This window comes from Carcharodon carcharias, chromosome 19 (genome assembly GCF_017639515.1).
Source record: "Carcharodon carcharias isolate sCarCar2 chromosome 19, sCarCar2.pri, whole genome shotgun sequence".
Classification (NCBI taxonomy): Eukaryota; Metazoa; Chordata; class Chondrichthyes; order Lamniformes; family Lamnidae; genus Carcharodon; species Carcharodon carcharias.
Window position 1 is genome coordinate 70199931 of NC_054485.1, and position 11790 is coordinate 70211720.

General features: G+C 43.8%; 1 protein-coding gene across 2 annotated transcripts; it reads right to left on the bottom strand.

Moving 5' to 3' along the window:
• Positions 1-5120: 5120 nt before the first annotated feature.
• Positions 5121-11234, bottom strand: LOC121291435 (zinc finger protein 271-like). 2 transcript variants are annotated; one of them, XM_041212599.1, is made up of 2 exons: positions 10992-11234; positions 5121-8588 (listed from the first exon to the last, which is right to left on the bottom strand). In XM_041212599.1, the coding sequence occupies exon 2, from the start codon at positions 8140-8142 to the stop codon at positions 7450-7452; it is 693 nt and encodes a 230-aa protein (XP_041068533.1). In that variant the 5' UTR covers positions 8143-8588; positions 10992-11234; the 3' UTR covers positions 5121-7449. The 2 variants fall into 2 exon arrangements, with proteins under 2 accessions (XP_041068533.1, XP_041068534.1); XM_041212600.1 differs by lacking the exon at positions 10992-11234 and adding an exon at positions 9939-10006.
• Between the last annotated feature and the right edge of the window lie 556 nt (positions 11235-11790).

Genomic DNA, 11790 nt, shown 5'->3' on the forward strand with positions numbered 1-11790 from the left:
AACACTCCCAAGCTATCTATCATCCGCAAACTTTGAAATTGTCCCCTGCACACCAAGATCTAGATCATTAATATATAACAGGAAAAGCAAGGGTCCCAATACTGACTCCTGTGGAACTCCACTACAAACCTACATCCAGCCCAAAAAATATCTATTTACCCTTACTCTCTGCTTGGTATTTTCTAGCCAATTTTGTATCCACGTTACTACTGGCCCTTTTATTACATGAGCAATAACTTTTCTCACAAGTTTTTTGTGTAGCACTGTGTCAAATGCCTTTTGAAAGTCCACTTGCACCACATCAACAGCATTACCCTCATCGACCTTTTCTGTTACCTCTTCAAGAAACTCCAAGAAGTTAGTTAAACACGATTTCCCTTTTAGAAATCCATGCTGGCTGTTCCTTTTCAACCCATATTTTTCCATGTGACTACTAATTTTATTCCAAATAATTGTTTCTAGAATCTTGCCCACCACTGAAGTTAAACTGACTGGCCTATAATTACTGGGCTTATCCTTACAACCCTTTTTGAACAAGGGTGTAATGTCTGCAATTCTCCAGTCCTCTGGCACCACCCCTGAGTCTAGGGAAGACTGGAGGATTATGACCAGTGCCCCTTCAATTTCTACTGTCACGTCCTTCAATATCCTTGGATGCATCTCATAAATCCTGGTGCCTTATCAACTTTAAGCACCGACGGTCTAGTCAACACTTCCTCATCAATTTTGAACCCGTCTAGTGACAGAGCTTCCTCGTCTGTCACCATGGCTTGGGTAGCATCTACCTCCTTGGTAAAGACGGCTGCAAAGTATTCAACTAATACCTCGATCATGACCCTTTTGTCCATGTGTTAATTCCCTTTTAGGTCCCTAATCAGCCCTATTCCTCAATTTACCACCCTTTTACTATTTATATGTCTATAGAAGACTTTGTGTCTTTTGTTGGCTTTATGTTGGCTGCCAGTCTTTTCTCATAGTCCCTCTTCACTTCTCTAATATGCTTTTTCACCTTCCCTCTGACCCTTTTGTATTCCTCTTGGTTCTCAATTGTATTTTCTACCTGACACCTGTCATAAGCACGCTTTTTCTTCTTTATCTTAATTTCTATCTCCTTTTTCATCCAGGGAACTCTGGATTTGTTAGCCCTACCTTTCCCTTTCCATGGGACATACTTTGACTGTGTCTGAACCAATTCTGTTTTGAAGGTAGCCCATTGTTCAGCTACATTTTTTCCTGCCAATCTTTCATTCCAGTGTATCTGGCCCAGCTCCGTTCTTGCCCCATCGAATTCAGCTCTTGTCCAGTTTATTATTCTTACTCTGGATTGCCTAACGTCCTTTTCTGTCATCATCCAAAATGTACAGTACAATGATCACTGTCTCCTAAATGTTCTCCAACTGACACTTGATCTATTTGGCCCACCTCATTTCCAAGAACCAGGTCCAACAGTGCATCTTTTCTTGTTGGATTGGACGCATACTACTGCAGAAAAACTGAGAATACAATCTAGGAACTTTTGCCCCTCTCTGTCCTTTACATTACCACTGTCCCAGTCTACATTTGGGTAATTAAAGTCCCCCATTATAACTACTCTATAATTCTTGCATCTCTCTATAAATTCCCTCCTTACTTATTCTTCTACGTCCTTCTCACTATTTGACTCTTAAATACCTTTTGAAATGACTGAAGAAGCCACTTAGTTTTATCAAACCACTTGTGAATCACAAAGCAATGAAGCCGGATGGTTCACTTAGCTTCAGCCTAGGTACTGGAAATGATAATGGCTCATCCAGCCATGTTGACCCTGCAAAGTCCTCCTTACTAACATTTGGGGGCTGTGCTAAAATTGGGAGAGCTGTCTCACTGACGAGTCAAGCTTGTTTCTTCAAATGGACGTATTGCCTGTTTATCTCCATGTTCATAGTCATAGTCATAATTACTGAATCATACTGAATCATACCCAGCAATGTCCCATGCACCACCAGCACCCTCCCGGGTATGTCCTGTCCCACCAACAGGACAGATCCACCAGAGGTCATGGGCACAGTGGTATACAGTCGGGAGGTAGTCACCCTGGGAGTCCTCAACATTGACTCCAAACCTCTGAAGTTTCATAACATCAAATCAAATATGAGCAAGGAAACCTCCTGCTGGTTGTAACCTACCATAGCCATCCCAATCTCTATATTCCCTCAGCTGATGAATCAGTGCTTCCTCTATGTTGAACACCAACTGACCAACTGGAAGAAGCAGGGATGATGGCAAGGGCATAGAATGTACTCTGGATGGGGGACTTCAATGTCCATCACCAATAGGGGGCTTGGTAGCACCAGTAGAGACTGCTGGCTGAGTCCTGAAGGACATAGCTGCTAGACTGGGTCCAGGGGAGGTAGTGAGGGAACCAAGATGAGGGAGAAGCCTACTTGACCTTGTCCTCACCAATCTATCTATTGCAAATGCATTGTGCATGTCAATATTGGTAGTAACCATTCCACTATTCTTTTGGTTCCCTCAGCCCATCATACCTCGATGAAATAACGGTGTGATATGTTCACCTTACACTCTTCCAAGATTCGTTTCATGTTCTGGGAAAGAGCTTGAGTCATTTTCAAATGTTTTGTTATTTTGGTTGATTCAAAGTTTATTGTGAGCTGAATATTGTGTGGTTGTTTGTCTGCTGTTTTATCAATCTTCTGTATAGATTTATAACTCACAATAAATTCATTTTTAAGCTTAAGTCAAACCATTGATTTGTCAGCACAGTGTGTTCCTATTATCTGAATCACTCAGGAGCCCACAGTAAGAGTCCTGTACACAATATATTGGTCAATGTCACTGTGGGTTTTTGATTTCCAGTTCACAGGAAGTGTAATATTTCCTGAAGAAAGAAAAAAAATTCAGTTTTATATCAACTTTCACAAACTCAAGACATTGAGAAGCACTTTACAGCCAATTAAGTGCTTTTTGAAGTGTAGTCACTGTTGTAATGTCGCAAAAATTGCAGCCAATTTGTGCACAGCAAGCTCCCACAAACAGCAATGCAATAATGGTCAGTTAATTTCTTTATGTGATATTTGTTGTGGGATTATTATTGGCCAGGATATCAGGATAACTCCCCTGCTTTTCTACAATGTAGTGTCATGGGATCTTTGCCATTCACCTGAGAGGGCAGATGGTTTAACTCATCTGAAAGGTGGTACTCACAGTGCAGCACTCCCTCAGTACTGCACTGGAGTGTCAGCTTCAGTGTTCGAGTCTCTGCAGTGACACTTGAACCCACAACCTTCTGACTCAGAAGAGAGTGCTAACTAAGCCACGGCTGACAATAACTTACAATATTTCTGTTATATTGGATTCAGTTTCTAAGGGGTTAAGTCCCAAGGTTGAGTACAGGATGCTTTTCCCCATGTAAACTGGCAGCCTCAAAGTTTGATTTGATTTAAAATGGTAACTAGTTAGAGCTGCAGGTGTCAGCATTGTCTTTGTGTCTGGGTTCCTGAAGCTGTGAAAGGTGGTAAAGTCCCTGGTCTCAGCTGGAATGGACATCTTAAGGGATTGTCTTCAATCAGTACTGCTGATTAACCATTCTGCTTTCATTCACTCATGAAAGTTCTATTGTTTAGGCACAGTTCTAACAGTCTGTCAGGAATAAAACTCGAGGAACAACCCACTCTTCCCAGGAAAGCTCAGTGTTAGTTTTAGTGAGGTTTTTGAGCTTGTTTTCAAATCCCTCCATGGACTCTCCTCTCACTGTTTCCGTAATCTTTTCCAACCTCTCAGTCCTGCACTGGAGTGTCAGCCACAATTGGTCCTGGAGTGGGACTTAAATCCACAAACCTCTGACTCAGAGAACAAGGTTGTGGGTACAAGTCCAATTCTGGATAGATTATTCCACGAACATAGACTAAAGGTGGTCTCGGGGCCTTATGAATAATTCCTGAGGCTCTCGGCTCCCTGTACAAACCCCACCCACCATTTATTGAAAGACAAATATGTTGTCAAATGAGTGAAGAAATTATCCTGCAGATGTTTACACACTGCATTGATCGTGAAGCCAATCAGATCACAATGTACCAGCCTTAAATAAAACTGCTTCAATTGGTCACACACAACTTTTTAAATGTTTGTTTTAGTAAAACTCCTTGGCAAATGTGCAACTATCACAAGTGCAGAGGTTGTGGCTGAGGAGTTTATACTGCTTTGTGTCAATTTTATTAGTGCAATCCAGCTGAAATTGACTGAATCAGGAATTTTAAATATAAATTACGTCAAGCGTCAATAGAGATTTTGTGATCTTTAACACTGGTTTATTAAACATCACCCAGGAAGCTGGTACTAACCACAGGAATGACCATGGCCCCAGATGGGAATAATGAGAGTGGCGAATTTCTGCTGAATGCTGGAGGAGAGAGAGCTAGGGGAGCGAGAGAGGATTGAGGAGGAAGTAGGAAAGAGGATGAAGATGAAAGAGGAGAGAGGGAAGGTGGGTAGGACAGGAAGGAGAGATGGGAGGTGGAAAAATGGAGGAGAGTAAATTACTCCTCTCTTGTGCCCCTCTCTCCTGTGCAAGTGCTGATCCCACCACTGTACATCGTCGTTGTCTTGGATGCTGTGGGTCTTCCTCTTCTGATCTGCTGTCAAACACATCCGAGGCTACATATCCCACATTGATGTTGTCAGTTTGAAAGTCTCCGAGGATGAAGAATGCTATTCCCACACTAGAAATCTCTGTCAAACGATTGCCGGGGGAACTGAGACAGCAGCTGCAATAATTGAGGTTTTATTCAGATGGGACAATGACAAGTTTAAATCTCCACCTGATCTGCTGCTCAAAGTCGCCTCATTTTCACCTGTCAGTTTCCCAAGCTTCAGGAAACTCATGTTACTCCAGAAATATTTGGAGCAATTTGAATTTTAGACAATGTTCCATGTGGTGTGTAAAATAGGTACTACCCTCAAACCTCTATTACATATGATGACATCAGAGGTCACAATATGAGAAGCCACAGTGTAAAAAGGGATTTATCCAAACATCCCCCTATACTTAAAAAGAAACATTGCATGCACTATTGTTTACAACTTACTCCACATACGTAGCCCAGGAAGAAAATGATCAGAAATGAAAAAAAACTGTTTATTCTTTCTAGTTAGTTCTAATTTTGTCTGTCCCTACACACACACACACACACAATCTTTAAAGTGTTCAGGTCTTATTATGGTACGTGTGTGAGTTGTTGTTGACTGTTCATCTGGTGTCTGTTGGTTCCTGAAGTGACATTGTCTCTCTGGGGAATGTTGTTGCCGTGGTAATTGTTGCTGCTGATCCGCTGCATTTGTTGGGGAACGGTTGACCTCTGGGACTGATGGTCGTTGAGTTCCTTGCTCAGTTGGTGAAATCAGATCTGCCTCATCAGCTGTCTGCTGTGAAGGAGCAGCTTCTCTGGTTGCACGTAGGCGTCTGCGGTTGTGACGATAGATCTGCTCGTTCACTTTCACCATGTATGATTGAGGTGACAACTTCTCCACACAGGACCCAAGTTGCCAAGTGAGCTGACTTCTGTTGCGTGCGTTGAATGTTTTCACTCTGACTGGCTCTCCAACGATTTGGCAGCTTCATCAAAGTGAAATTTGTCTTTATGTCGTTTCACTTTGATCTTGTCACTCACTCCCTGTTACTACTTCTGGCCTCAGTAGTTTTTTAACTGTTGGAAGAGTAATCTGGGTGCAGCATGACATTAGTCACTGCACTGGACAACTCTCCATGCCTTCAGTAGGTGTGTTTCTCCACTCTAATATTGCCTTGTACACATCGGTGCTGGATCTAGTTGATTTTTTAATGATCCCTTTGGCTGTTTTCATCGCTGCCTCAGCCTTTCCATCTGACTGGGGATAGTGTGGAGATGATGTGTAGCGTTGAATTTCCCAATCATTCATCAAGTGCCTGAATTCTTCACTCATGAATTGAGGACCATTGTCACTCATCACAATGTCAGGAATGTCATGACGACTGACGTGTGCTTTCAGGTGTTCTACAATCTCACTGGTAGTTGTTGATGTCAGCTGGTCTAACTCCCAGTAGTCTGAATAGTAGTCGACTGTGACGAGATAATCAGTTCCAGTGAGAGTGAAGAGGACTACTCCAAGCTTCATCCGTGGTCTGTCTGGGATGTCATGAATCATGAGCAGCTTTTTACCTTGCTTAGCTTGATGGTCATTACAAACACTGCACTGGCTGATGTGGTCCTTAATCTCTTTGCTCATGTTTGGCCAGTAGAGTACTTCTCTTCCCTCCCTCAGACTTTTCTCATCTCTTTAGGTATAATGACCCTGGTCATTTTGTACAAGATGCCATCTTGGGTGATCACTTCATCTCTGTCTGTCCAATACTCTCTCACAGCAACAGGTGTGTCCTTGATGGTTTCGGGCCATCCTTTCATCACAACTTCCTGTAACATTTGAAGAGTTGTATCTCATTGTGTAGTTTGTTTGATCTGAGCAAAAGTGTCTCTGCTGGGTTGATGACTTCCAGAGCATGTCGTGCTGTTGCTTCTTGTTGAATGTGGAAGATTTCACACTCTGTACCAACACCATCAACTTCCTTCAAAGAGACCGCAGCTCTCAACAGCAGGTCGGTGATGTACATCTGCTTCCCTTGCTTGTCCTTCACTTCCAAATGATATCTCTGCAAGTGAAGAAATAAACTTTGCAAATCTTTGGAACAGATAGAAGCAGTTTGAGAAGATGCATTGAAATGTCTTGTGATCAGACTGCGCCATCACTTTCTCTCTCCGAAACAGGTACTGATTAAAATGTTCACAAGCAAAGACAACAGCCAGGCTCTCTTTCTCAGTCTGTGTCCTTTAGTTTGGGTTAACGTTCTGGATACAAACACAACTAATTGTCCTTGCTGCATGAGGGTTGCTCCAAGACCTGTTTCACTGGCATCTTACTGCAGGGTGACTTCATCATTGACATCATCATACCACAGCACTGGTGTTGTCGTCACTAGTTGTATGATGTGAGTAAAAGCTGTTTTTTGTCCTATGCCCCAATACCAGTGAACATCCTTTCTAGTGAGCGCTTGTATAGAGTCTCACACTGACAGCAAATTGGCTAAAACTTGGCTAGGTAGTTCTCGTTGAGTTTACTGATGTTCCAGGAGGTCCGACAAATGTGTGAAGGCTTTATTACAGAACTCACACCGACAAGGGGCCTCCCTATGTGAATGCGTTGATGGACCAGCACATACGCTGCGTGAAAGTCTTGTCGCACACCGCAAACCTGAATAGTTTCTCACCAGAATGGATTCGCTTGTGCTTCAGAAGATTGGACGAGTGGGTGAAAGCCTTGTCACAAACATTGCACCTGAAGAGTTTCTCCTGTGTGTGAATTCTCTGGTCTCCTGGATGGTCAAAGACGGCATGAAAGCTTCATCACAAACCTTACACATCAAGGGTTACTCCCCCTCGTATGGATCCTTTGATGGACACGGAGGTTGCATGACCTCGAGAATGATTTGTTGCACACATTGCACATGAATGGTTTCTCCCCAGTATGAGTGCGTTGATGTACACGGAGGCTCGATGACACAGAGAATGATTTGTCACACACATTGCACATGAATGGCTTCTCCCCTGTGTGAATCCTCTGATGGAGCAAGAGGCTCGATGAGTCAGAGAATGATTTTTCACACACCTTACACTTGAACAGTTTCTCCCCTGTGTGGGTGCGGTGGTGTGTACGGAGGTTCCCTGACTGAGAGAATGACTTGTCACACACCTCGCACTTGAATGGTTTCTCCCCAGTGTGGATGCGTTGATGCCTTCGGAAGGGAGATGAATGCAAGAATGATTTGTCACAGACCTCGCACTTGAATGGTTTCTCCCCTGTGTGAATGCGCCGGTGATTCACCAGGCCTGATGACTGTGTAAAGCTTTTGTTACACACTTCACACTTAAATGGTTTCTCCCCAGTGTGAATGCGTCGGTGATTCACGAGCGTTGATGACTGTGCAAAAACTTGGTCACACAAATCACACCTGAATGGTTTCTCCCCTGTGTGAATCCTCTGGTGTATCAGGAAGGATGTCGAATTTGTGAAGGCTTTGTCACAAACCTCACATTTGAATGGTTTTTCAGCCATGTGGGTGTCCTTGTTACAATTGGAGCGACGGACACACCTTGTATGTTAGGAGGTCTTGTGAGTGTGGAGTCCTCCTCACACACCTGACACATGAACAGCCTCTCACCTGTAGGAATGCGTCAGTGGTTCATGAGGCTCGATGAATGATTGAAGCTCTCACCACACTTGGAGTCCACTCACGTTTCTGCCCAGCCTTACCCTGACTGATCACCCGCAGCCGAACCTTTGGAAAGGTTGGTTCTGATGGAAGGTTCCACACCACTGACCAGTTTCAGATCTGATGATATGACAAAGCTCCCCTGACCTGACTGATTTCCAGATGATGTTGAGCAATGCTGTGAAGGGACTGGATGTCTTCCCACAGTTGTGCAGTTGTTCTTTGGTTAATGGTCAGGATGTGGTGTCTATCCTCTCTGTATTCTCTGGTGTAGTACAGTGCAATCCTTCTGTAAAACAGGAAAAGGAAACATGATTTCCTCTAACTCTCTCTTCTCTTTTGCTGAAGGAGCTGACCCCTCAGTTAGAGACTGTTCCACAGTGAGTGTCAGTCTGCTATTCCCCTGTGTGGGGGATCAGATGCAAGTCCTTTCTTTTTCCTCACTTGACTGTCACAGACCCTCTGTTTCCAGCAGGGACACTGGATAGTAACCAGGAGCAGACAATGTGGCTACTTTCTTTCCTCCGCCCAGCCCCCCATCTTCCCGTGAGGGCATGGAAAAGACAGTTGGGCAGAGTGTAAAACGGGCTATCAATTCACAATGAGCTCAAGTCATGCTGGCGAAGACCAGTTTGACCTTGACAGTTTAATATAAAAAACACTCAGGATAAATGTTAATTCAATTGAGGTTTTGAAATTTCTCCCCTTGTTTCCATCATTATTTGAAGAAAACACACTGGACAGGAAGTGCTAGAAACTAAGGAAAATATTGCTTCAGTGTAGCTGATTGAAGGGTTCTGGTTTATCCTGGGAAATTAGATACACTGCACTCGCTCAGACTGTACATCCCAAATTCAGCTATCAGCCACAGCACTGGGCAAAGCTATCAAATCCAAGCCCAGGCTTTTGGGAAAGGGTTTGGCCTTCAGGTAAAATCTTTAAAGAAGGCATTAAAAAACATTTAACAAATGAGTCTCCAGATATGGTAGCCGAATTGCTATGGTGCTGGATTAACAATCCAGAGATTGAGAGTTTAAATCCAACCACGGAAAGTTACATACATAGAATTACAGTGCAGAAACAGACCATTCAGACCAATTGGTCCATGCCGGTGTTTGTGCTTCACAGGAAGCTCCTCTCACCCCTCTTCATCTTACCCTATCAGCATATCCTTCTGTTACTTTATCCATCATGTGCTCATCTAGTTTCCCTGAAAGGCATCTGTGCTATTCACCTCAAACACTCCATGTTGTGAAACTAAATTTTGGAATTTGTGGAATAAAATGAAAATAAAAAGATGAAAACTTTCAGGTTGTTCCGAAAACCCAAATATTGTCCTTTGGGGAGGGAACTGGCTACAACTGCCTGGTCTTGTCTACATGTAACTCCAGTCCCAGACAACGTTGTTGGCTCTGATTACTCTCTGAGTTGGCCTCGCAAACAATGATAAACAAATATTACTAAGTCCAATAATAAGAGGAAAGTCAGATAGATCTGGACAATCCTGGCATTGTGTCAGAAAAAGATTAGATGATCTTAGCCCAGTGAACACTGTAAAGTCTTTCTTACCAAGGTCCCAGGACAAGTCCCAAGTGAGGAGAGCTGCCCCACAGACTGGTCCAGAAGCAGTGATACTCACTGAATCACTTCCCAGGCTCCTCCGTCAATATCTTTGGGTATGTCCCATCCCACTGGCAGGTTGGGAAGTCCTCAATGTTGACTCCATGGAGACTCATGTCTTCAGGTAAAGCAAGTTCAAAGAAAACTACCACTCCCCTCCCAACTGATGAATGAGTATTTTACCATGTAAATCATCACTAGGGAAGTAGACGAAGAACAGATCCCAGAACTGGGTATCCAAGAGGTGCAGTGAGCCATCAGCAGCAGGATTGTATTCCATCACAATCTCACAGCCCGGCACAGCCCTCATTCAACGATTATCATCAAAACACCGGAAAGACATGTCAGGGGCAGCATTGAGTATAGTTTAGAGTCCAGGCTAAACATGAAGAGTAGCAGGTAATAAAGAGCTAAACAGCCCCCAACTATCGAATCAGAGCAAAGCTCTGTCATCCTATCACATCTTGTCGAGAATTGTGAATAACCAGTCAATTAACAAGGCAAGGTGGCTCCATTCTCAACCATGTTGGAGTCCAGCTCATGAGTGCAAGACCCAATGTTAAAGTGTCTTCAGCTAAAAATAGTGAGTGGATAATCAAACCTGGCCTCCTCCTGAGGTGGTGAGAGAACTCTCCTCCAGACCCCTCAAATCCTCCCCACTGTCAAGAAGGCTCAAATCAGGAGTGTGATGGAATATTCACCACTCACATGGATGGGAACATCTACAACACTGAAGAGTCCAGACAGGATCAGGAACACAGCCAGTCCCCTAATCACAGCCGCTACTATTAGACTCAATACCACCAGGACACTATCCAGAGATCATACATCACAAGAATCTTCCTTCACTCACTGTATATTCAGTCCTGAACATTAGTGTGGATATTATGGGATACAATCTGTATAAACTCTGCTCCTTCACTCAGTGGATATTCAGTCCTGAACATTAGTGTGGATATTATGGGATACAATCTGTATAAACTCTGCTCCTTCACTCAGTGGATATTCAGTCCTGAACATTAGTGTGGATATTATGTGATGTAATTATTATAAATTCTGTTCCTTCACTCACCATCTCCTCACTTGGTTTTCAGTCCCTACAGGAAGTGAAGCAGCTGTGGAAGAGGGAAAGAGGCGAGTCGGCAGAGAGTGGGTGGGCTCTCTGATTGATGCCTGGCAGCCAATTGGGGACAGAAACATTAATATCCCTACCATAGAAAAATAAAAATACTTGGAAAAATTCAGGTCTGACAAAATCTGCGGCCAGGAACACAGTTAACGTTCCGAGTCCGTATGACTCTTCAACAGAACTAAGTAAAAATAGAAGAGGTGAAATATAACCTGGTTTAAGGGGAGGGCGGTGATTCTTACGGACTCGAAACGTTAATTGTGTTCCTCTCCGCAGATGCTGTCAGACCCGCTGAGTTTTCCAGGTATTTTTATTTTTGTTTTGGATTTCCAGAATTCGCAGTTTTTTGCTAAGATCCCTCCCAAAATATACATGTCAATCACAAAGAACAGCCAATCACAGAGGAGAGGCGGGAATTGTTCCGGCCTCTGCGTCTTCCGGTTCTGCGCAGGTGCTTTGTAGACGCACACCAACTCGGAACTACATTACCCACAGTGCATGGGGCCAGAGCGGAGGAGGAGCGACCGGAAATAATCAGCCTGCAGGCCCAGCTCGCAGCGCCTGATGGGAGTTGAAGTTCTGACGCGTGCAGCGGCGGTTGGCGACCAGCGTTCGGGAGTTCGAATCTGTGACTGGTGAGAGACTGTTTTCTCCAGACTGTGGAGTAAAAGTATAAAAGTTTGACTCTCCCAGTTTTGAATCCATCTCCCTTACTGGTGCTGAAGGGCTTGTCCTCCATTTA

Bases quoted from the DNA above. Each gene is read 5' to 3' on its own strand.
- LOC121291435 (XM_041212599.1), bottom strand. From the start codon at position 8,142: ATGGCTGAAAAACCATTCAAATGTGAGGTTTGTGACAAAGCCTTCACA.